Raw genomic sequence first — 26,361 nt, forward strand, 5'->3', positions numbered from 1 at the left:
CCCATGTGGAGTCTGCTTCCTTTTGGGGTCTCTGGCGCGCCAGCTGGAGGAGCTCCAGACCACAGTCCAGAGACTGCGTGCCGTCAGGGACTGTGAGCAGGACATCGACTCCTACTGCCAGGCCCTTCTCCCCTGGGAGCTGGCGGGTAGACCACCATCTCCCTCCAGGATAAGGGAGGACTCCAGGACCTCCCACTCTGTCTAGTCAGGGGCATGGACCAAGGTGGTCAAGGGCCCTAAGGCCCGCCGCACCAAGGCCCCTGCCCTGCCGGAGCTTAGCAACAGGTATGCACCTCTTGCTGCTCTAGCTGAGCCTGCTGAGTTGCCAGCTCCTGCAGGCAACACAGGCTCAACTGCAGCTACCGCTCCCCCTCTCCCCAAGACAAAATGTAAGGTGTTTGTTGTGGGAGACTCCATCCTGAGGGGACTGAGGGGGCAATTTGCTGCCCCGACCCCCTAGCCCAGGAAGTCTGCTGCTTCCTGGGCGGGACATTGCAGAGAAGATCCCTAAGCTCCTCCAGCCCACAGACCACTATCCCACGCTCCTTATCCACATGGGCACCAATGACACGGCTCAGAGCGCTCCCAGCCGGGTCATGAGGCGCTATAGGGATTTGGGAGCAGGGCTAAAGGGTCTGGGGGGGTGCAAGCGGTGTTTTCTTCAGTCCTCCCAATCTCAGGCTATGGGCTGAGGAGACAGAGGATCCATGTAGTCAACCAAAGACTGTAGTGCTGGTGTCATAGGGAAGGTTTTGACTACTACCACTGCTGGCCCGCTGAGCAACCCTTGCAAAGCCAGTGGGCCAAAGCACTTAAGGGATCCCACCCCTGCCCCAGCCCTGGTACAATGTGTGGGCAAGGCAAGAGCCCCCAAGGGGACACTTGCCTGCCTGGACAGAAATGCCAGATACTTGGGGAATAAGCAGGAGGAGCTCATCCTCTTGCTCAGTACAAATAATTATGACATCATAGGGATAACGGAGACCTGGTGGGTCTCCACCCATGACTGGACCTCGGGTATAGATGGCTATACCTTGTACAGGAGGGATCATGTAGATAAAAGACTGGAAGAAGGCCAATGTGGTGCCTATCTTCAAGAAAGGGAGGAAAGTGGATCTGGCAAACTACAAGCCCCTCAGCCTGACTTCTATCTGGGGAAGGTCTTAGAGAAGTTTATTAAAGAGGCCATCCTTAATGGACTGGCCGACGCCAACATTCTAAGCTAGCATGGGTTTGTTGTGGGTAGGTCTTGCTTGACCAATCTCATTTCCTTCTACGACCAGGTGACCTATCACCTGGACAAGGGAGAAGAGATTGATGTCACATATTTTGACTTCAAAAAAGCCTTCGATCTGGTATCCCATGATCACATCTTGGCAAAACTGGCCAATTGTGGCCTTGTCCACCACGATCCGCTGGCTGGGAAATTGGCTCTGTGATTGGACCCAGAGGGTAGTAATTGATGGCTGTCACTCATGGTGTCCTGTGATCAGTGGGGTCCCCCAAAGCTCTGTCCCTGGACCCATATTGTTCAACATCCTTATTAATGATGTGGACATTGGAGTCAGGAGTGGACTGGCCAAGTTCACCGATGACACCAAACTTTGGGGCAAAGCATCCATGCCAGAAGACAGGCAGGTGATCCAGGCTGACTTGGACAGGCTCGGCAAATGGGCGGATGAGAACCTGATGGTGTTTAACACCGAAAAATGCAAGGTTCTCCACCTTAGGAAGAAAAACCTGCAGCATCCTTATAGGTTCGACAGTGCTATGCTGGCTAGCACTACGGAAGAAAGAGACTTGGGGGTCATCATTGACCACAAGATGAACATGAGCCTTCAATGCAATGCTTCGGCTACTAAAGCGACCAAAACGCTGGCTTGCATCCATAGATGCTTCTCGAGCAAATCCCGGGACGTCATTCTTGCCTTGTACTCGGCCTTGGTGAGGCCGCAGCTGGAGTACTGCATCCAGTTTTGGGCTCCGTAATTCAAAAAGGATGTGGAGAAGCTTGAGAGGGTCCAGAGAAGAGCCACGTGCATGATCAGAGGTCAGGAAAGCAGACCTTACGATGACAGGCTGAGAGCCATGGGGCTCTTTAGCCTGGAAAAGCGCAGGCTCAGGGGTGTCTGATGGCCACCTTTAAGTTTATCAGGGGTGACCACCAGTATCTGGGTGAACGTTTGTTCACCAGAGAGCCCCAAGGGACGATGAGGTCTATTGCAAGACTATTTCAGGCTGGACATAAGGAAGAATTTCTTCACTGTCCGAGCCCCCAAGGTCTGGAACAGTCTTCCATCAGGGGTGGTTCAAGCACCTACACTGAACACCTTCAAGAGCAAATTGGATGCTTATCTTGCTGGGATCCTATGACCCCAGCTGACTTCCTGCCCTTTGGGTGGGTGGCTGGACTTGATGATCTTCTGAGGTCCCTTCCAGCCGTAATGTCTATGAAATCTATGAAATCCCTGCTCATCAGCCAGTGAAGGAGCTGCAGGCCAGAGGAATATGCTGTGAGGTGGGTACTCAGTGGGCTGGGTGATTGTCTCCAGTGAATCGTCCTCAATGGCTCTGTGTTTGCTGGGGAGGAGGCGTGGAACAGGTGGCTGTTGAGGAGGCATTGACACACCCCAGGGGTCACTCCTGGGTCTGGTACCATTCAGCATCTTCGTTAGTGATTTGGAGTGGTGGGATCCAAGCACATGTCTGGCAGGTGCATGGGTGTCACTGAAGCCTCAGGCACTGCAGAGGGCAGGGCAAGGATTCAGAATGACCTGGGAAAATTGGAGAAATGATCTGCCATCAATCAGACAAGATTCAGTGCAGGCAAGTGCAATGTCCTGCCCCTGGGACAGAATGACTGCATGTACAAATACAGGCCAGGGAAAGACTGGCCAGGCTGCATTACTGCAGAGAAGGACCTGGGAGTTACGGTAGACCATAGGCTGGGTATGAGCCAGCAGTGTGTTCCTGTTGGCTTTTTTTTTTTTTTTTTGCAGCATCCAGGGGTGTCACTTGAAAATCAGGGAAATGATTCGTCTATTCTGTTCAGCACTGGGGAAGCCTTATCTGGAGCACCATGTCCAGTTTTGGACCCTGCACTTCCAGAAGAATGTGGACAGTTTTGAAAGAGTCCGGTGCAAGACAACAAAAATGATTAGGGGCTTTAGAGACCAGACTTACAAGAAAAGGCTGAAAGAACTAGGGCAGAGAAGACGGCAGGTGGTAGGCAGGAGCAGGGGTTGATAACAGTCTTCCAATACCTGAAGGGTGATTATACAGAAGATGGAGCTGAGCTTTTCTCTTAGCTGTAGGAGATGGGACTAGGAGTGATGGCCTCAAGCTACAGCAGGGGAAGTTTAGGCTGGAGGTTGGTCAGGGCTTGGAACAGGCTGTGTAATCTCCATCCTTGGAATTTTTTAAGGGCAGGTTGGACACACTTGGCTGGGATGGTTCAGTCAGGGATGATCCTGCCTTGAGCAGGGAGCTGGAGCAGATGACCTGACCTCATGAGGTCCCTTCCATCCCTGCTTATCTATTAACCCTGTGAGGTGCTCCTGGGGTGCACAGGTAGCTGCTCCAGAACTGAGTAGTCTCAGTGAGAAGAAAGGCAAGCATCCAGCAGCATTAGCAGTTAGCAAGTTTATCATGCAAGAGATCTTGCTCTGATGTGGATTAACACTGGAGATGATGTTATTTGGCAATAGCCCAATGGTTTGGGCAATAGCGGCTAAACTCTTTTCAGCAGGGTTTTAAAGGGGGAAACCGGCAAGGCTCAGTGTCATCTGTTGTGGACAGTCTTCATTTTCCTAGGGTGGCCAGGACCTAGGTGTCCTGTAATCTTGTACTCTTTCTAATCCCTTTCAATTTTGGACACCCACTTATGGTACTTCCCATGCAAGGAATGGATGCATTTGTGCAGCTTCTACCAATAGGTAGTGTCCTCCCAGGTTTGTGTTAGAAATGTATTGACAACGAACTCTGGAGATGGGTGTCTCTCTCATGTGGGGACTGCTTAATACTGCCTGACACTGAAGCAAAGGCATCAAAATGAGAGGACCTGGACAGGAATAATGTTTGTATTGCTTCAAGTGTTATAAGTGCTTAAAAAATAAAGAAGCAGGTCACATATCGCGTGCAAGTGCTGCAGATGTCCCATACGATTTCCAAACTCTGATCCTGGAGGAAACAGGAGCAAGTACTTCATCGTGTGTTTCAGGTTATGTTTGTCTTCCAGATGACAACAGGGATTTGATCAGTCTGCAAGCTTCCCCCAGTGTTTTGCTTCCCACCCTGCCCACCTTACTGAGGCAGACCTTCTGTGTCTTATTCTTAATTACCCTGCCGTGGGGCCCAGGAACTTGCCTTGCATGTGGCCATGCCTTTTTTATGCTAGGCATGAAGGCACATAGCAACCACTGTTTTCTGGAAGACTCGTGGTATTTTGGCTTTTCAAGACCAGTACAAACTACTCTCAAGCACCCACTCACCAACAACACTGGAAACCTCGGCCCAGAATATCTGTGCCTGTGAAATGCTCCACCAGCTGAAAACCAGTAGAGGCTATGGACCTTCTCTGCATCTGGGATGAGGAGAGGACCTTACAGTTTCTCTGGAAGAGCCATTGGATCTAGGCTGTGTTTGAATAGTGTGCAGCAGGCTTGACCATGATGGGGGTCAGTGCTAGGACAAGATGAAGGTGTTGAAGACAGTTGTGATGCTGACCAGGTCTCAGATGCCCCCATGACAGTCTTTTCTTACTAGGAGGCATTCTGATTTAACCTTGTAGGGAACAACTCTATTGAGGTGAGATGCATTAACCATTGGGATGAGGCAGCCCAGATGACAGCAACACTGGGGAGGACCAGCTGGCCACTGTGTCATCATCTTCTCAGCACCAGGGCCCAGATACCTGAACACTGAACCTGCTGGTGAGTAGCACCCATCTTATGCTCTGGGAGCATCATTAACCCTTTCTCTAAACAGCCAGAGGCAGTGTTCTCTCTAAGCTGTGTGGTGTGTGCGGTTGCGCGTGTGTGCCTGGCAGTGTTACATGAGCGCACCTGCTCGGCCATGCACACCACACAGCTTAGAGGAAGTGCTGGCCAGAGGTCTGTTTTGTGCCTGGGGGTGACCTGGACCTGGAAATGTGTAGTTGCATGTCCATAGTGCCAGGCTACTCTGAGCAGAAAGGGATCCCAAAGCCATGGAAAGTGGGGTCCTTATGTTAGCCCTGAGGGAGAGGGCGGGGGTAGCCATAGGCATCTTGTGGAGCACTCAAGGACCTTGAGGGGGCTGGTGCTGCCACTAGGATACCAGCATGCTAACAGCCTATTTTGGTTTGCTGAGGGGCCTTGATTGCCAGTTTTAGCCAGAGGCCAAGGGAGTTTTCACATCTCCCATTTCGCTTGCTCACATCCCATGAGGATGGGGGTGGTAGACACACTGCATCCTTTTGGGGACAGTTGTGTCCTGTGCAAGGGTTAATATGTCCCATGTCATTCCTCTGTCTCAGACTGAGACACCCATGGCTTAGCCACTACTGGGGATTGGTGAGGAGTGCTATCCCAACATGAACCTGAGGGGGTGCAAGTTCTGTTTGTGGCCATATGCTGCCATGTCTGCCCTGCTTCATTTGTATGCAGCTTGGGTCACACTCCTGTTATTCTCGCTGCCACCTGTTGTTCCCACCTTTCTTTTGGAGCAGTGTTGCTCTTCTTTTCATGTATCCAACCACTGGGCAATAGGACCATCCCGATCCTCAGAGTCCAGCCCTGTCTCACAGCACCTACTGCTGGGTTTCTCTATGCCCTTGTCATTCCCAAAACTTGGCCATGGGAACAGAGCTGCTCTTTCCTCCCCTGCTCCAATTGCTGGAGCAGGACTAACAATGGGAAGACCAGGACCCTTCTTCAACCCCATCATTTGTGGTTTGGTTGTGGGAACATGCATACTCTTCCTTCTCTATAGGCCAAAGGGCCCTGGAAAGTGTGTACGTTTCCGTTGGAAGGAAACACGGAGGAGAAAAAGACCTTTTAGCTAATATAGTTCTTGGATTTGCAAATAGAGATGTTCAAGCAACTCAGATTGTGAGTAGAGAAAGCATTAACAAAAAGTCAGTGCTCACTTGTCATGGTATACAATTCTCGGCGTCTCACTCTTAGCACATGCAAGAGGGTCTTGTTCCTGAAAGTGATAGTGACTTGCATTATTTAGGAGATTATTGGGAACATCAGTTACTGGAGACCAAGGTCTCCACCATCTCCAAGCCACTGCTGTAAATTCAAAGAGTCCCTGGGGAGCCCAAGTGAGGTATGCCACCAGAGGTACCCCAAGGACTTGTGGGTAACTGATAGGTAGGTATCCCCATCCTGGTGGTTGAGGCCAGTGTATTTAATGTCTCAGGAGCCTACAGCAAATGTGAAAATGCTTCTATGACAGAATACCAACACTCCTTTAGGAGGTCATCATTTATCAGACAAGTTTAATAAAGATTCCATGTACATTTATTATCTCATCAGCATCATCACCTTCAGCCACTGCTGCTCCTTCTGATGCTGCCGTGAAGGTTTCAAGGTTGTTGATAGGGGCTGCAGGTCAGCAAAGTTGAGGAGGAGGAGATGCTGTCATCAGACAGAACTGCAGCTGCGGAGGACTGCTGTGCCTTGATGGAATACTCTTAGGACTTCCGTGCTGACCCTGTCAGGTGGAAGATCTCCCAGACTAAGTGTGTGGCGTGGCAAGGCAAGGCAAGGCAAGACAGAATGCTGAGGCTGCCAGTGATGCTCTTGGCATGGTAATAGAAATTAGGGAGGTGCTGTTGAAGACACAGCAGACTCTCATAGTAGCCCTCACCCACCAGTGGAGAGCATCCCAGTTATGTTTCATTTTATCACCTGTGTCTTTGCCTTTTCCCTGTAGACAGGGATCTATGCCGTTTTGCTCAGTGGTAGTCCCATTCCTTCCAGATCCCAGTTACCTTCAGTAGGGCCAGGACTAACCACTCCGGTTCCAATTCTCCACTCCTATTTTCCATGCCCCATGGGACACATGGCATGCCCCAGAGAGTTCTTCCTGTTCTCTTTTTACCCTGGCCCATGTCTACTACTTCCTTCCCCTACCCAAAACTTTTCTCTGACATCCCAGTCATACCATGAAAAGGTCCCCTCCCTTTCTCCTGTGAGCTCCTTTTCCCCCAGCCCTGACGTTCAGCCAACGGTACCATGCCAGCTTCCTTTGTTGTAGGGTCCTATAGACCCTTCTTCAAATACAGGTGGGAGCTCTGGATACCCTCCTTTCTGGAGCTGTGGAGGTAGGAGAATGGTCTCTGGGAGGGATTTAAGGATGTTTCCTTTCCTTGAATTTACCACACTCCCCTGATGGTTGCAAAACTCTTTGTTTTAAGAACACAGCCCATAGTGTTTGAATGTTTGTCATGTTAATAAAGAAACTTTTTTCCCCACAACAAATTACCCCTGAACTGACTCAAACTTTATGCACTGGTACTTCCTGCCTTGCAGCCAGACACTGCTGGAAATTGTTCACTAAGGTTTCCCTCACAAGAGTATTCTGATGGATGAAGTTCTTGGGAGGCTCAGTTTCTAAGGTCTAGTACGACATAGTAAGCCTCTGGCCACTACTGCCCAGGCCTCTGGGAAGTCTTGCTTCTGGCCTTGCATCTGTTATGGAGCATGCTTGCTGTGGAGTGATTGTATGTAACAGGTACTACTTGCTAACATGGAGACACCCCCATTGACCTTCACTGCTTTGAGGTGCTCAAAACTGCACTGTGTAGTCATTTGACAGCTGCTCAGCTTGTAGCTGAAGTGTTCCTTTTTGGTATCCAGCTGCCCAGTTTGGGGCTTCAGGAGTTATGGGAGAAGCAGTTAGTCCAGGTCCCTGGGCAGCGGAGTGGGGATAGTCACCTTTTCCAGCTTCATGCTGGGAGCGTTGTGTACAAATGCTTCCAGGCTGGTGTTCCTGAAGGCCCTAGCATTGTGGACTTTGCCCAGCTATTTGGTGCTTGTGTGCATGAATCTTCCATGGCGGTCCATGACATTCTTCAACACAATGCCTTTGTGGCTGATGTACACTGAATCACAGTATGCTAGACCTGAGATGGGAATGTGGATGCCATTGATGGCCTTGGTACAGTTTGGAAACTCCAAAGAGGAAGATTCATCTTTGATCACTAGCAGTTTGGAGAGGTGGAAAACTGTTGTACTAGTGCCCTCTAGATGGCATGGCATACCTTCTGGATAGTAATCCAGCAATGGAATTTCCCACACCAGTGAAAGGCATTTGGCATCCATGCTGACTCAACCCCACTGTTCCAGAGGAAAGCTACCAACAGGAAAGTACCCATAAGTAACAAAAAGAAGGTGGCAGTTGGCATCTGGAAGCTGGCAGCTCCTCAAAACCAGTGGAGGTAGCTTTACTCTGGAACATTGGGAGTAGCTTTCCTCTAGAACAGTGGGGTTGAGTCGGCATGGATCTTACCAAAGGTGACTACTTATCCTGGATATAGAAAGCAAATTTGGGTGCAGAAGGCAGATTATTTTGAGTGAAGTGCTGTGCTTTCCCTGCCCTCTAGTTCTCTGGCACAAGCAGTACTTAGGGTGGGGGAAATTTCAGAGCCCTCTTGTGAGTAAGTTGACAGTGGTGAAGAGACAGAATGTTCCTCCCCCTTTTTCCAAGAGCTGGAGAAGGACTGGGTGGAGATGTTCAGATCTATTTTTCTGAGACCAATAACTTGTCTTCCAGCATCCTGTTTTTTTCTAGCAGCTGGAGTAACACTTGGATTAAATTTTTTTTCCTTGTTAAGTTTCCACCAGACAGGAGCTGGTGGCTTTCTTGGGCCAGCCTAGCTAATATTGAACAGTATCTGGAAATACTGTAATCCAGGGCTGTCCAGCTGGCAGCCTGTGGGCCTCATGAGGCCTACAAAAGGTCAAATTGATGCTCCAGGGCTCCCACTCAGCTGCTGCTCCCCCTTTTGCTCTGGCTGCAACAACAGTTAAAGGTTCTGGACTCTTCCTCTCTCTTCCAGCTGCCACTTCTTACCCCTGCCCCAGGGGGTGGGACAGTGGGGTGCATGGTGCTCGGACCTTGCAGGCATGCTATACAGTGATAGGGAAGAGGAGGTGTTAGCACAGGCATGCAACACAGCAGGAGGGTGTCTGTGCAGCGCACGGCCCAGGGGCCTATGCCTTGCCCTGTACAACTTCTAAGTTGTACAGCTCTGTTCTAATCCATGATCTGATGATTAGGCTTGTTTTTCAAAATACTGTTTGATATATCTCTTTGATAGGAGAACTTTGCTTAAACTATTTTATGTTGTTAACTTTATAACTTTATTTTGTTACTTGCCCCCCACCACACACACAGACACTCTTCATTTTTAATCTTTGAGAGCTGTGCATGAATAATTAGATGCTGATCTGTCAACACGATGGCACTGTACATCTCTATCTTTCCAGGCAATCATGCTGACAAGTGGCCGGTTGACTTTTAAGCAGCTTATGTCCTTGGCTTGCATGAACATGAGTGCTTATTGTTTGTTTTGCAGGCTGTTTTGTGAAGTGGTAATGTTTGGAAGGCTTACACTGCTTACAGTTGTACATGGAAGAAGGTATAGTTCTCCTGATGTTTTAGCTTCCTCTAACTATTTCATACATCATTATATTAACTCTTAGTGTGAAAGTGTTATAGATACCCTAGGCTTCATTTTTGTTCACGTGCAGATAATTCTATATAATTTTGTCTCTTAAAAGATAGCTACCAGCTGTGGCATATCCTGAAATGGCCACCTGGATCTCATTAAGGTGTCCTCTCTGACATCTTACAAAAAAAAAGGGAATCCATTTAGTTTGTCTCGTCTGGAACGTTATCAGTTTCACTTCCTGTGACTGGTATTCGGTGAGGTACAAGCAGAATAATCAAACCAGATTTTTGATTCTTTGCCAGGAATTGAGCATGGTCATTTGAAAACAAGGTTTCCTTTATTTATCTTGCAGCAAAAGAAAGCTTAAAATTTGTAAGATATTAATTAAAAAAACTGTAAATTAATGAAGAAGTTGAGGACGTTTGAGTGGAAACGGTTGTAGAAACATAGAACCGTTATGTAGATCACTGTGGTAGATGCAGACATGCACAGGTTTTGGAGTTTGAACCCTCAGTCCGTTTGCCAAGAGCGTTGCATCCATTTGATGGAAGAAAATTGAGGGGATTCTGAGGTCAGACTTTCAGAATTTCATTGCTCCTGATTCTTCCCTGATTTAATTCATCCCTGATTTTTAACTTAATTCTTTATTTGAGACTCAAGTTTAGATTGCCTGGAATTTCTCCCCAAAATACACCCATATATAAAATCTGTGCTTATACTTTAATTCAAAGCAAAGGCTTGTGTTTGTTAGTAGATTCTGTACTTGTGGTTGTGTTTGATTTAATACAGTTTCCATCATTGAAAGTGTATAGTTTTTTTCATGGTATTACTATATATAAGTAGGGGTCTACCCAAATTGAGGTGGTGACTGGCCAATTTCATGGGCACATCGAGGGTCCAGTCACCATTTTCATAGGTTTATCATGGTAGGAACTGCGCTTCTGGCTGAGGATCCCTGGTGACCCTGCCCCCTGCTACTGATTGGTGGAGAGGCCTGTTCAGCATATGACCCTGCCCCTTACCACTGATTGGTGGAGAGAGGTAGTGCTGCATGACAGGTAGCCCTCAGCCAATCGGCAGTGAAGGGCAGGGGCAGCAGCTAATCTAGCCTGCTCGCCTTCATGCCTACAGCACCTTTCATGCCAGGCTGCACAACCGGGAGGACTGGTGACTCCCACTGGGGATCCAGCATTTTATTTTTAGTAAGTTGTGTTTTTTGGGGGGGGGAAGTTGTTTTGTTTTGGGTTTTTTTCCCCATGGATTTCACTGAGATTGCCTGACTTCATGACTTCTTTGCAATGCGCGCAATCATGACTTGAGTAGGTCCCTATATATAAGATCACAAGGAATATCACATACATCCCAGACTCTAGGCAGAAGGTGGACTAGCTTGAACTTTAGAGTATATTTCAAATATAATTTATTTGGCACCTGCCTCCATGGAATTCTAGGCTTCACATACAAAGCCAAATACAGTTCATTTAAAAATAAAGCACACAGTAAATATAATCTGATGATTAGACTGATATTATAATATATGTATTTAAATAGTGATCATATACCTATGATTTTTTTTCTATTTGTGTGTCAAAGTTTAAGTAATTAAAACAATTTTGTTTTGGTTTCAAAAATATCAATGCTATTGTTTCCAGCTGATAACTGCCCTTCACCCCGGCTCCTTGGAAAAATCCCAGCTCCCTGCGAGCATTTAGACAGCATTTTCACTTTGTAAAAATATTGACATTGAAAAAACTGAATAACTTTAGCAGCTCCTCTCCCAGGAGATACTGAATATCTGTTTGAGGCCTAATTTAAGGATTTTAGGTATGTTAATTTGAGGATTTAGGTACTTTAATTTATGTTTAGATTTTATAGTTTACACAGTCTGTTTTTGGATTATTTAGCTGATAGGAGCAAGAAAGATTTGTGAAGCTTTCATTAGGTAAGCAATATGCTTTAATTTCACGTTATCTATTGAAGAATTATCTATGTATTTTTTTCATATCTGTTTTTCATGTATGTACAGGGATATTGCAAAAAGACTAATATTGTTATGGAATGCTCCTAAATGTGATGATCCATTTCTTTCACTGAGTCTAGTTGCATCGAGTGGTCTCTGATAGGAAACTGTGGAAGTGGCACCAAGTGGCACCACGGGGGTATCTGCCGGGGAGAATAGCATTTTGGCAAATCAGAGACCTCTAATTCTACTCAGATGCATAATAGACAAATAAGAATCTGGTCCATTTTCACAGGAATAAGATATTTTTGATCTGACATTAAAAGAACATATTTGAAGGGCTTAACCTCTTAATATTTAAAAGTGGCTTAAAGTCCAGATTAGTGACTACATGTAATGTCTCAGTTTCTGAAGCTCACTTTGGTTTTCTTTCTCTTTATGATAATTTGGTATGCTTTCTAAGGATAAATTCTTATTTTGTTATTTTTAGATTTCCCACTCGAGACATATGTGTTGCCAGTAATCTTCCGATGAAGTACATCCTGGTAACCGGGGGTGTCATCTCAGGCATTGGCAAAGGAATCATTGCAAGCAGCATTGGCACCATACTGAAATCATGTGGTCTACGAGTCACTGCAATCAAAATTGATCCCTATATTAACATAGATGCTGGAACATTCTCACCATATGAACATGGTATGAAGGGTGGTACTGTTCTTCTGTGTATAAGTTATTCATTTGCTATTCCATTTTATAAGCAGAATTTAAGTTTCTAATTTTTATGTGAGAGGTGTTAGGCCACCTTATGCATTTATTTGACAATGTAAGATTGTTCCGTGCTGCATATTCTCAAGTGTCTTGTCAAATCTAATTTGAGGTAACTCAAGTGTCTGGCTTTCTTGTATTTCTATTAGCAAACTGTTCCCCAGCGTAATAGACCTCACTAAGGAAATCTTTCTTGTTATTCATTGCACATTATCTTTGGCCTAGTTTGATTTATAGAACACTATAGCAAATGCTTTACAAATCTTACTTAGAAAAGTCACATTTCCATGTCCATATAGTTCCATACAAATACAGTCACCCATAGTTTCATAGTTTCTAGGGTCAGAAGGGACCTGAGCAGATCATCTAGTCCGACCCCCTGCCATGGCAGGAAAGAATACTGGGGTCAAACGACCCCAGCAAGATGTGCATCTAACTTCCTCTTAAACACCCCCAGGGTAGAAGCCTGCACCACTTCTCTTGGAAGTTGGTTCCAGACCCTAGCCGCCTTGACTGTGAAGTAGCGCCTCCTGATATCTAACCTAAACCTACCCTCTGCCAGCTTGTGACCATTATTCCTGGTCACTCCTGGCAGTGCTCAGGGAAACAGTGACTCCCCCAATGCCTGCTGGTCCCCCCTGACTAGTTATAACAGGCCACAAGATCCCCCCTCAGCCTTCTCTTGTGGAGGCTGAACAGGTTCAGGTCCCTTAGCCTTTCCTCATAGGGCCTGTCCTGCTGCCCCCTGATCATGCGAGTGGCCCTCCTCTGGACCCTCTCCATGCTGTCGACATCCCTCTTGAAGTGCGGCGCCCAGAACTGGACGCAGTAGTCCAACTGCGGCCTGACCAGTGCTGCATAGAGGGGGAGGATCACCTCTTTGGACCTGCTTGAGATGCATCTATGGATGCATGACAAGGTGCGGTTGGTCTTCCTGACTGCATCCCCATGCTGCTGGCCCATGTTCATCTTGGAGTCAGTGATGACCCCCAGATCCTATTCCACCTCTGTGCAAGAGGGGAGTTCCCTAACCTGTAGGTATGGTGCTGGTTGTTCCTCCCGAGGTGTATCACCTTGCACTTGTCTGTGTTGAAACCCATCATATTCTCGTCCGCCCACCCTTGTAACCTGTCTAGGTCTGATTGTAGCCTGTTGCATCTTTCCAGTGTGCCCATGTCCCCCCACAGCTTAGTGTCATCAGCAAATTTGAACAGGGTGCGTTTTACCTCCTCGTCCAAATCATTGATGAAGATGTTGAACAGTGCGGGCTCAAGGACTGAGCCCTGCGGAACCCCACTGCCCACGTTCTTCCAGGTTGAGAAGGACCCATCCACTACCACCCTCTCGGTGCAGCCCTCCAGGCAGTTGGCGACCCATTTGACTATGTGGGTGTCTGCACTACAGCCCTCCAATTTCTTAATGAGAATGAGGTGAGAGACAGATAACCAGGGATCCAGGTTTTATTTTTCCCATGGAAAAACTGAAAAACCTACCAATGTTCCCTTTTAACAGAGAAAAAAGTGGATATTCATTTTAATGGAGATACCTGTGGATTTTCCACTTTTGCAAAGAGCTCTTTCCAGGTTGGCAGAGTTGCAGCCTGCAAGAGCTTCTTGCAAAAAGGGCCGGAAACCCTAAGCCCTGTCCCAAGGGAAAGAGGGAAGTAGGGGACCTGAGACTCAATCGGCCAGGGCTTGGCTCAGGCACACTTTCCCTCCTGGAGCCTTTTGAGGTAGGTGGGGCTTGCAGGAGGCTGGGGACCAGCTGTGGGGGTGGGAAGCTGCAGGTCAGGGATGGGGAACACTGGCACAGCTTCTAGGGTGGGTGAGGGTGATGGCCAGAGTTGGGGGCATTGGGTGCTGTGGGAAGAGGCGGTGGAGAAGGTGGGAGGCAGGGCAGGGCTTTATGGGCAGGGGCTGAGGGAGCGGGGAGGTGTCAATGGGAAGCCCCATGTGGAGGGCCAGCCCAGGCTGATGGTGGATGGACTGGGAGCCACGTGCCATTGGGCTGGTGGGAAGCCACACATGGAGGCACGGAGTGGCGCACCATCACTCTGGATGGGCTTGTGCTTGCCTCCATGTGTGGCTTCTTGCTGGAGTGCTGGAAGCCCCATGTTGAGACATGGAGCCCACCCAGCCTGATGGCGTGCTGCTCCAAGCCCACTCTCCATAGGGCTGGGCCAGCTGGTTCCGTGCCTCCACAGAGAGCTTCCAGCACTCCAGTGGGAAGCCACACATGGAAGCACAGAGCCCACACAGCGTGATGGCGCACGGCTCCTACCTGCAGTGCCACAAGCCCCACCTGCTGCCATGGAGCCAGCCTGGTCTGGTGTGAAGGCTTGTGTCAGCGAGCTGGGCATGTGAAAGCCCTGGGACTCAGCCAGAGACATGCACTGCCGGTGGCTCTGCCTGCCATGGCCATGAGCACCCCTAGGGCCCACTGCCTGCTGCTGCTGAGCCACTGGTGGCAGAGGCTGTGCACCACAAATACCCTCCCCCTTCACACCACCCCCACAAACCCCACATACTCCCGTACCAACACCACCCCATACCCATAGCCCTCCACATGCCGCCCCAACACCCCATCCCTTCACAACCTCCCCACAAACCCTACACCTGCCTACAAACCCCACATACTCCCATACCTACATTCTCCACACCCCTTCACAGCCCCCTCACAAACTCCCACATCCACTCACAAACTCCACATACTCCCATACGCACACCTCTGCACAAATCCCACCCACCACACCCACACACAAACCCTATACACCTCCATAAACCCCACACACATATCCACACACCCCACTCCTTCACAAATCCCCGCCACACACATCCCACACCCACCCCTCAACCATAATAAGGTAATTAATTTTGTATAATTTAGATTTATTCTGTACATAATTTTGAATTTTTCTGTGCATAATTTTAATTTTTTCTGCACATAATTCTGTGGTGTGTACAGAGTGGTCTCAACAGGAGCTCTGATTTTCCGTGATGAAAAACTTATATATTTTGGCATCTGATTTTAGGTATTTAGAATGTATTTTATTATAGTGATTGAGGCAGTAGTAGGCTTCCAAACTACTTTAAAATTGTAAATATGTATCAATAAAACACTGTGTTCAACTGTTACCTATATATATCTATCTATATACAGATATATCTATCTAGCTATCTATCTATATAGATAGATATAGATATAGAGATATGTGTATGTATATTTGTGTGTGTGTGTGTGTGTGTGGCCTTTCATTTTAATCTTTGATTTGGGGTTTTCAGTTGGAGAATTTGCAGGGGGTTTTTTTGTAAATTAGAGAACTTGCTATTTTTAGCAGAGAAAACCAGGTTGTCTGCAGATAACAAAGGAAATAACACTTTATGTGGTGGCATAATAAATTAGAAGAGGTGTCTATTGAGCTGCTTCAAGAATTTGTGAGAGGTGGTTTTATTTAACACCATTACTAATGAATGATATATCAAATTAAATAATCTAATTAATCAGAGTGTCAGAATAAATCATATTTATAGGTGATATGAAAGAGGTATTACGGGGGATAAGAGAGCTTTGAAGTGAGACCATGAGATTCTACTTGGAAAGGTAAATTATTATATATGCAAGAAATAAATCTGAAACTGATATTTAGGGAAGAAGGAGGAGCAATGCTGTATGTATAGTTAAATATGAGCTTTCAAGGTGGTATTGCAACAAAAAAAAATGGCCAATGAAATTTTAGGCTGTTCGTGCAGACCTCCTACATCATGTAATAAGGACTCTTTAGTATAGACTAGCGAGACTGTACTTAGCATTGGAAATCAAAGGTAAGGGGGTTTCACGTATGAAACAGGACAAGTTTTGATCTGCTCATTTAGTTCTGGGAGCCACAACACATATTGGAGGGAATTTAATTAACAAAATATAAAGGCGGTTTAAGAACTGGTTAGGAGGAAAGATTAAAATAAGTAAGTATAACTTAGCTCAGCAACAAATGAGTCATATCTGTTATGATTTTAAATATCACTTCTGTGTAGGGAGGAAATGTTAGAAAGGGATTTGGGTTTGAAGTTAGGTGGATTGAAGAGAAGGAAAATATTCAAGTAAGGACACAGGCATAATACTGACTAGTGGCTGAGTTAAGCAAGGCAAAAAATATACTTTCATAAAAATCTACTATAATTTATAGATACATATCCACAGTCTTCAGCTGTCATATATCAATGTAGCATTTAGAACTAATTCATTATGTCTAGAAACTGCTTTGTTTTCCCAATAAAGTATTGTAACATATTGCTGAAACCATATCCAGTAAGCATTTTAAATTACTTGATATATCTTCAGTATGGTATAACTTTTCTAATTCATTCTCAAAAACATTTGTTATTTTAAAAAGTACACATTTTTTGCCTAGAAAGAAAACATTATACCCCATCAGTAGCACTTCATTTGCACAGATGGTCTTATTTGTAACACACTCTATATTGATATAACATACCGTTTGACTTTTAAACTTATTTATATGTTAACTTTAATACAAAAATGTATACTTGTTATGTTTGCAGTGTTGTTCCATCTAGTTAATAAGGTTTAATTTCTTTCCTATATGTTAATTTAAAAGGAAGACTCTGTGCAGTTTTAAACTCTTTCATTTTTTTTTCCAGGTGAAGTCTTTGTACTAAATGATGGTGGAGAAGTTGACTTAGACTTGGGAAATTATGAAAGATTCTTGGACATTAATCTCTATAAAGATAACAACATCACCACTGGAAAGATCTACCAGCATGTAATCAATAAAGAAAGACATGGTGATTACCTAGGAAAAACAGTTCAAGGTGCTTTTTTAAAGTTTAAATTCATGCATATTTACTGTAGGTTTCATTAAAATACTTCTCTTGCTAATATACAGCCCTTTCCACAAAACACAGTCATTCAGGTTTTTGTCTGATTAGATTCAGGTGAATTAAATGCTCACTTAAACTGTTTTCCTGGGAGTATGATATGTTGTGGATGATTTGGACTGCTGAAAATGTTAAGTTGGACCATCTAAGAAATTGACTATCTAAGAAATTGTGCTGACCCTACCTCATCTTCTGCTGGATCCCACCATTGTGTCTTTTAGGTGGTCCAGGAAGGGTTTTCTCCCTGCACGCATTCTAGTAAGCAAATTTTACTTGCCCATATGTTTGCAAAGAACAAATTTCAGTTCATTCACAATTATTTAAAACCTTTTAAAATTGCATGCACAGTTATTTGAATTAGAAGTGCTGGCATGCTCGTCTGTTCAGGCTTCAGTGGGGAGCATGCCATGTGGAACTGCTGATGATTGCTACCCTGTCTCACCCATTCTTTCTTGTCAATGAGATGTGGCCATACTTTGGCCCTCTGGAAGGACTTCTGCAGGCTCAAAGAAAGTAGGAATGTGCCATAGTGCTACTACTTCCCCTTTAGAGTCCACATGCTCAGCTACCAGTGGGTTTTTCTCCCTTCTGTAGGTGGAGAGTCCAGTATGATCCTAAAGCAGGAAGTATTTGCCTTAATCAATTTGATTTACTTTGCAGTTGTTCCACATATTACTGATGCTGTTCAGGAATGGGTGATGAATCAGGCAAAGGTTCCTGTGGATGATGACAAGAAAGAGCCACAAATATGTGTTATTGAGGCAAGTATGGAAATGATCTCTGCCAATATCTATCCATTTAATATTTGTTACTGTATGATGAATAGGTGGAGCTAGCTTTTCCTCCATTGTGCTATCTCGGTATCTGATTCATTGTGAACCACACTAAAGTTTATATGGATAGCAGCAAGACAGAGACACAAGTATTGTATGACCTGTGTTGTTAATTATGAGTATAGTAGGTGTAGGTTTACCACTGCAACTTATAATAATATGACTGTAGGGAACACTGACATTTAGTAAAACTTTGGATTGCCTCTGTTAAGAGGTGATTCTTCCATAAGACTGTAGCAGCCCATCAGTGTAGATATATTTAGAAGTATCTGTTTTCACCCTGTTTACACAAGCTAGAGCAAATGATTTCTAGTCAGATATGATTAATTTAATATATTTAGGGATGGTACTTTATTTCCCAAATGTTTTGAAAAATCATGACACAGTAGAAAAACTCTTCAGATCCTAGCTTGTAGTTTCCTTCCATGCTGTTCATAATCAGACTTTAAGGAACATCTTGAACCACTTCAGAGGTCAAGATAAGCTTCTTAACTTATTTTTTAGATCTAGCAAAGTTCAGTAGTTGGAGTACAGGAATTTGGCTCCAAAGATACGGCTACTGTTGTGCTGTGAATTGCTTTGTGAACGTGGAGTGGTCACAGTCTATTGTTTCCTGGAAAGTGGGAATGAAAAGCACTCTTTCATTAAAACACTTTGAGATATAGGGATGCAAAACACTATATTAGTGCTAAATATTGTTATTACCTCCATTGGTGATTTTGAAGAAACTGTGGTTGGGGATTTAATGAAAGAGTATTTATACTAATGACACGAGAGAAGTATCCACTCTGGCTATGTGAAACAGGTCATAGAAACTTGCTTACTAATTCCAGCATCAAAACCAGAATTCCTATTTAAGCTACAGATTAAGTTGTTATATTAGCCAAGGGTCAACATGTTAAATGCACTCAAGGATCAATCCTGAAAATACTCCTAACTCCACATAGCCAGGCTAAACTAATCAGTTTATTAGTAAATGACAAAAAATACTTCTATAAAGAAGACGTATTATCTTTTTAGATGTCAGAGTACCAGTGGTTGCCTCATGTTAGAGATCTGCCTGCAAATGAAAGCTCAAAAATCCATATTAATTGCCTACCTGCTTCTAGCAAATAGACCAGTGGAAATTTCTGTGCCTTTCTCTGTCCAGCTGTGACCAACTTTTCATCTTTGTTTGGCCCACAGTATCTCAGTCTCAAAGTGGGAAGTTTATCTTTGCTGATTATTTCTTCCTATATGACATTGATTGTTTTGAATAGCAATAGAGTTACATCTGTATTATCTCTCTGAAGTCTAGGAGGTAGTTATCTGTGTTAGTCTTTCATATCATCTGACAAAGTAAACTGTTGCCTACAAAAGCTTACACCTTTCTGAATGAGTTAGCCTTTAAGATGCCACCCTGCCCTACCTTATGTCCGAAGCCTAAGGTATGTTGCTTTCACAAGAGTAACTTAGGAGAAGTAAAGAGCATTTTAGGACTCGGATTCATGCACACTTAACTTGCACACAGACCTTAGAGAAACAAAAAGTATTAATTAATAGTATTAACCTGAAGTATTGGTTTACTGTGTTTATGAAAAATACAATTCTTCAGGGCATTTGGGTGTAATGTTTTCCATTGCAAATTGTTGTAATACATAGGTGTAGTGTATATGAATTGAATAAAAACAAAGTTGTATAGTGTTTTTTACACTTTAGCTGAAAAAAATGAGCAGTGCTAACGGACACCACATGAGGGCACATCAGACTAGGTTCACAAATAACTTTGCTTCATAGAACTGTGTCAGAAGATTGTTTAATAAGCCCAGCGTTCCTGTTACAGTTCTTTCTGAATAAGTGCATTTGTAAATGTAGCTATTTTTTTTATTTATTTCTTGCTTTTGGTATAAGATGTTTCTAATTACTTTTATACCAAGTTGTATTTTATTGTACTGTAGAGATTGTGATATTTTCAGGTCCCTTTCTCACATTGGCCTCAGTTGTTAATTTAGCAAGGAGAAAACTACAGGCTTGTTTTTTTTTTAATTTGACTTTACCATAATTCTTTTAAAATATATTTCATACTACTTAATTCGATAACATTCTGAGATGCTGCAAATTATATTTGTAAAGCATGTATTATTTAGGGGCACCAAACCTCTTCATGTGGAAAAATTATGCACTTGGAACGTTAATGAAAATGAAGGTGTGTTGTAGGCTCCTTCTCAAGTTATTTAGAGTATTTGGTGTTAATTGAAAATGAATAAAGTTTTATTTATTGAAAGATTTCAGGGTTCTTCACAGTGTGTGTCTGCAGAAGCATATTTCATTCACTCTACCTCTTGTATGCAGTGCAGCTAGGATGAGTAGTTATTTTCAAGGCTGACCATAGAGTTGGAATTTTTCTTTTCATTTCTTTTGGTAATTTACCACCACTCTAACAGTTCTAGGACTTATTTTCCAGCTGGGTGGAACTATTGGAGACATTGAAGGCATGCCATTTGTTGAAGCATTTAGACAGTTTCAGTTTAAGGTGAAAAGAGAACGTTTCTGCAATATCCATGTGAGCTTGGTACCACAGGTAAATACTCAAGATGAATATAAATTTTATTGTCTCTAAAGTTTTGCTTCATACTGTATTCTATATAAAGTGGGAACTTTCTGGAGAAAGTAGCAGGAGGATTTAGCATCTTTTAAAGCTTAAAGAAAAAGTAAGTGACACCTTAGCCTCACTGAAGTAAACGGGAGGTTTTCCTCAGATTATCTGAGTCAGAATTTCATCCAGTGTAGAGTAAAACAGTGCCAATTATTTACCTTCCAGGTCATGTGAGGAAAGAATAATAATGCTCTCACAGCAGTTAGATTACACACATCTATTTTATAATCCTGAAATGTATTTATTCCAGTCAACTTAAACTTTTACTACAAACATTGTTGCAGTAAAAGGCATTGTTTTAATATTGTAAGTATTTGTAGGTGGTATAATCGCACAATTTGTTACAGTTCTTCCATGTAAGAAGGAAAGGAATGTATTCTATCCAAAATTGCACAAACCATTTACCCAATGTAAATTGAATGTGTATGTATGAATACAGAATAGGTTAATACGTTCCAGTAACCTGTAGAAGACATTTGAAGGCTTGGTGACTTCATAAGGATTTCCAGCTGATTTCAAAGGCATAGCCTTGTACTTCTCTCTCAGTTTTGATTCCATTGCATAAAAGTACTTCTCTAAAACCTGGCCTGAATTAAAGCCATATGATTAGAAACTTCACAGCATTATTATTATATTGAAATTATTGTATTACTGTTCTTCCTTACCACTGTATTATGGCAGGAGTTGGCAATCTTTTGCTAGTGCTGGCTGGAGCTCACAACCTGGCCATTGCTGTGGGCTGGATAGCCAGCTGCCAGATTCCCAACCCTTCTACACTAAGGCTAAGTTCAGATGCTGAGGATCAGCGCACTGCAGCGGGAGGGAGTGCTCCCAAGTGGAGGGGCAGCGTGGTGCAGCTCTGTGAGACAGATCTCCCATGTTGGATTAAACCTCTTTGCTGGCTCCAGCCCACAGCAAAGACCTTTTGGCCTATTACAGGCCGTAGGTTGCTGACCTTTTTGTTGGTTCTATTTTCAAGCAGGTTTTTCCTCTCTCTCTGAATACTCTAACTTACACTGATATTTTTTTTTAACTGTAATTGTTCTAACTGTAGAACCTAGCTACAATTGGAGCCTTTAAAATGTATCTTTTCAGCCAAATGCCACTGGGGAGCAGAAAACAAAACCTACACAGAACAGTGTTCGAGCACTGAGGGGCCTAGGCTTGTCTCCAGATCTGGTGAGTTTATAAAGCTATGATAAAATCTCCATTTGTAGGTCATCTTGACTACCAGGGTATGAAAAATATTTAAGACACAGACTTCAGTACTTTTTACCTTGAGAGAAAAGGGTAAAAAGGGACATATATACTCTCATAGCATGCTGTAATCCCAAGATATTAAACTAGATTACCATGTGTTAATATAGGATAACCACTCACTTGTCATGGTGCTGTGTCCATACAATGTCCTTTGTATCCATGCAGTTCCCTTTACAGAGTCTTATAGCAAAATTTTAGTGAGTCGCTTTAAAATAAACCAGTTAAGGTTTAGGCAGGGTTCTCTTTCTCTGGAGCAGAGAAATCTTGGAGGCAGACTCAAACTCTCTGAAACCTTCAGCACCACACTTGGGAGGTGGACTGCAGCATGAGGAATGCTCCAAAGCTATCTTTATTCTGGCTAGATCAGATACTGATAGCCCTGAAGTCAGCGTGGCACGGGCTTCAGTTGCTGAATGTATGCAGGGTCCTAGGCAGGCAAGTAGGTTTGTGTGCACTTGCAGCCCTGGCTGAAACTCTGTTTCACTTTGAGGTTAGCAATAATTGTGCTTCTCAGTTACAATATAGACCCAGCTTAAATCAGTCTGATTCCTAATATGGTCCAGCACTAGCACAGCATTGTACTGTCATTTGCTCTGTCTCATGGCAAAGCACGGTGCAAACTTAAAGGTCCGAGTCTACACGATACTAGGTATTCCTTTAAGACCTTCATCTTCCTTAACAACCTGGGGAATGAAGGATGCTCAGTTCATCCCAGGAGGTCCTGGCACCTTGCAGTCACTAAGGGCTCAATCCTGGTTGGTTGGTTGGTTGGTTGGTTGTTTTGTGAAGGGGAAAATGTAAAAAATTTTTTTAAATATTGTGTTCTGCCAATTTTTTAAAAATAAATTTCTCTTTCCCCAACAATTCCAAGAAGTAACCTGAAAAAAAAAGCACAGAGATCAGAAAACTACACTCCAAGTTAGAAAATGGAGCTAAATTACATGGTACTTAACTAACAAGGTATCTAGTGCACCATTAGTAACAGGTACCTTTACAAAAAATTCCTTTCATCGTTATGTTTCGGATACCAATTAAGTGTGATTTAGTAGGTAGAAGAAAGCCACTGAATTTTGTTTCTGTCTCTGGTTGCTAAGTAATTACACTAATGAATATGCAGAATTAGAATGTAACTGTCAGCACTTTGAAGGCTTGGCTCTTCACTTCTTTCCTTAAAAGAATTCCCTTGGAGTGTTTAGGAAAGGATGAACATTAATTCTGTGGAGCGCCTATCAGCATTTTACCTTGGCAGGCTTGTTCACCTTGCTGACTTTCTTGGCCAAATCCAATAAACAAAAGGAGACCATTCTACTGCCTTAATTTTTTCAAATCAGAGGCCTCATATTGAGCAGCAATGCTTTCTAAAAGCAGTTGATATCAGTTCTATAATTATTAGGTTGAAGATGTTTTGATAGTTCCTGATAAGAAGGGGAAGTTTTTGCAATCAGCTGTTTATAATATTATGACTTCAATTTTAAAATATTTGTCTTGGAAGACTGCTTGAAAGATTGGACTCTAGTAAGACTGAACATAGTGAATTGTAAAAGCACTACAGCGTTATTTACAGATACTAAGGAAAATAACGAAGATGCACAAAACAAACTAATATCAAGGAAAACTGATTTTGGTTCCAAATGACAAAAGCATTCTTTAAATACAGACAGCATGGGAGGTAGTTAAGTCATAATGCTGAATTTTACCTGGTCATATAATAAATAAACATTGGTGTTTCTGGGAATAAATAAATACTTATTTAATTGCCATCATTAACCCTAACTCTAGCTCAAATTAATACTGCTTGGTCTGGAAATTAAAAAGTGCTCTGCAAATTAAAAAAATATCTTTAATAATAATCTATATTGATTAGCCTTTAATCAAAGTCCATGTTCATATTTTTATACTCTAATATTTCATAGTTTTTCTACTGAACTACCTATACAATATTATTCTGGAGAAAAAACTGTAAGTACCATACCAACACATTTTTAGTGTGGGTAAATAAAATAACCGATATTTCTCATTTAAGAGAATCTATTCCAAACAGATACTTAGGTACTGAAATCAAGCCAACAAAAGTAATAAAGTCAAACAATCCATGGATCATCCGTAAGGTTCCTTCATTGTCATGACATTTCCATCACTTAAAACAATAACGTGTGTAATTAGAGGTAAAATTTATGATGTTTCTGGGTATCCATTTCTTAGCTTTAGTCCTTTATTTTTCAATTTTCACTGTATAAAAATGTGTGCCTGGTCCTTTGGAATGCGGGCTTATTACAGATGTTAAAAAACCCAAACAAAACGGTGCTTTACTTTAAACTCAGTGTGCTCCTGCACCGAGCCCAGCACATACCCAGAAGAGGCATTGTTGGACCTGGCTTGACCAATGTCTATATAGATCAGGCACTTTAGTGGGGCTTTTTTGGTGCTTTTATCTAATAGCTGATTGAATCAGCTTGAGATAAAAGCCCCAAAAAGCCCTGCTGAAGTACCCAATCTATACAGATGCTGTGGAACTGGGTCAAGCTAACATGTAAGTTCTGGTAAAGTGCATTTTTTTGCTTATTTTTTTTTAAATGTCTGTATGCAGCCAGTGTTATCAAAATCCTTTCATCATAATGGTGATGTAAGGACCTAAATGTGCTTTCTAAAGAAGTGACAGGTAAGTAGGTTCTGATTGTTGTGATTTAGTAATTTAAAGTCTTTTTTTAAATAATTAATTTATCATAATATGCTCCATTACAGTATTTCAAAATGTTAAATCTAAATCTAATGTAATATACTACATGAAATGAATTGTATGTGCACAAAGAGTACAACTGATTTCTGTATGCAGTTAAGATAATCACCTCTCCCTATTCTAAAAAATAAGTTTTTAAAAGACTATTAAATTGAGTACGGAATGCTAAGAAAGCAGACTAGACTAATAATGTTTTTTTCGTATCCTGCAGTCGTGCAGAGTAATGTAGAAAATAAATTAACCTTCTGTCTGTAGCTGTTGATCACGTAACCAGACAGGACTAATTTTGAAAAATGTCTTTTTGTGTGCAGAGTATCTACACATCCAGGAAACTCTGTTATGGCATTTTGAAAAATTGTGCCTTGGTTGTCAAGTCCCTCTCCTTGCATGGAATAATGTCTATTGTCTACTCATATTCTATTGCTTTGGGATGTAAATCAACACCAGTAATTCCTTGAAGTACGCTTGTGCCTATGAGAAGAGAGAGGATAAACAAAGTTACTGTTCAGATCTTGGAAAATATAATGTGTATATATAAACAAGGGAAAGGCACAATAGACAAAGTGATTGACTTTACTTAATTATTTTATGGGATTCTTAAATGGTTTCTGATGAGAAAATAAGAGTAGTGGCAAGGACAGAGAAAGAGAGACAGCAGATGAGCAGAAGCAGCTATGGGAATAAAAAAAAAAAGGGGGGGTGAAGAAAAGTGTGGAAGTGTTGGTTGGATGTATTTTCTGCCTTATTATGTGATATTTATGTTATGGTGTGCTGCAGAGTTCTCAATATGAAATATTCATCCAGTCCATTATTTTAGAGCAGTGTTTTTTCAAACTGCCTTAAGTCACGGAACCCTTTCCTATTACTTCTTCAGAACTCCTATCTTTATCCCAAATATCTGTGCAAAGTCAGATGACCAAGCCCAGCTGTGGTGGTGCACCACCTCCCAGCCTGTTTTGCCATTATCCCCAATCTCTTTGTGGAACCCTTGTTGACCTATTGCAGGGCTCCATGGAACACAGTTTGAAAACCACTGATTGAGAGGAGGATCTACATGATTGGTGCTAAGGACTTTGTATTGTCTTAAAAAGAATTTACCACTCTAATTTTTCCCTTCTCTCATTTGTGATTTGTGTGTGTATTTCGTAGATAGTCTGCAGAAGTGCAAAGCCTATAGAAATGGCAGTGAAGGAAAAAATTTCCATGTTTTGCCATGTGGAACCTGAACAGGTTTGTATTTCAGTGACCGTCTGGGACTGACATACAGATAAATAACTATTTAGTTATCTGCTAACTATATAAATAAATAGTTATTAACTATAATAGTTATCTTGTAACTGTATAAATATATTTATTTTTCTTGTTTTATATTGCTTGCATATCTTCATTTGTTTTCAGTCTCAAATCCTGCTGCAATAATTCATTGTTTTTTAATTACATTATAAGCGATGTACAATGAAAAATAAAATAGTACATATAAAATAGAAACATTTCTAAACTACTGGATAGCTCTTACATATGAATGGCATTTTGATATACTAATAATGTTGGAAAATGTGGTCTTACTTTTTTTAAAGATAAAGTTATAAATAGTTTATAATAAGTTAATTAA

At 42.8% G+C, this 26,361-nt stretch overlaps 1 protein-coding gene across 8 annotated transcripts in view; it reads left to right on the forward strand.

Moving 5' to 3' along the window:
* CTPS2 (CTP synthase 2) overlaps positions 1–26,361 on the forward strand; it is a 139,137-nt gene that overhangs the window by 6,270 nt on the left and 106,506 nt on the right. For 3 of the 8 annotated variants that reach the window (XM_090063116.1, XM_090063082.1, XM_090063108.1), the window contains exons 2-7: positions 12,115–12,320; positions 17,048–17,218; positions 17,945–18,045; positions 20,561–20,677; positions 21,848–21,931; positions 25,899–25,979. In XM_090063116.1, the coding sequence (XP_089919242.1) occupies positions 12,155–12,320; positions 17,048–17,218; positions 17,945–18,045; positions 20,561–20,677; positions 21,848–21,931; positions 25,899–25,979 (720 nt within the window). In that variant the 5' untranslated portion in view covers positions 12,115–12,154. Of the gene's footprint in view, positions 1–4,789; positions 4,932–9,568; positions 9,632–11,587; positions 11,607–12,114; positions 12,321–17,047; positions 17,219–17,944; positions 18,046–20,560; positions 20,678–21,847; positions 21,932–25,898; positions 25,980–26,361 lie in introns of those variants that run through there. The other 5 variants (XM_090063065.1, XM_090063123.1, XM_090063072.1 and 2 more) reach the window with 4 other exon arrangements.

This window comes from Crocodylus siamensis, chromosome 1 (genome assembly GCF_052110815.1).
Source record: "Crocodylus siamensis isolate JL-2025a chromosome 1, ASM5211081v1, whole genome shotgun sequence".
NCBI classification, from domain to species: Eukaryota; Metazoa; Chordata; order Crocodylia; family Crocodylidae; genus Crocodylus; species Crocodylus siamensis.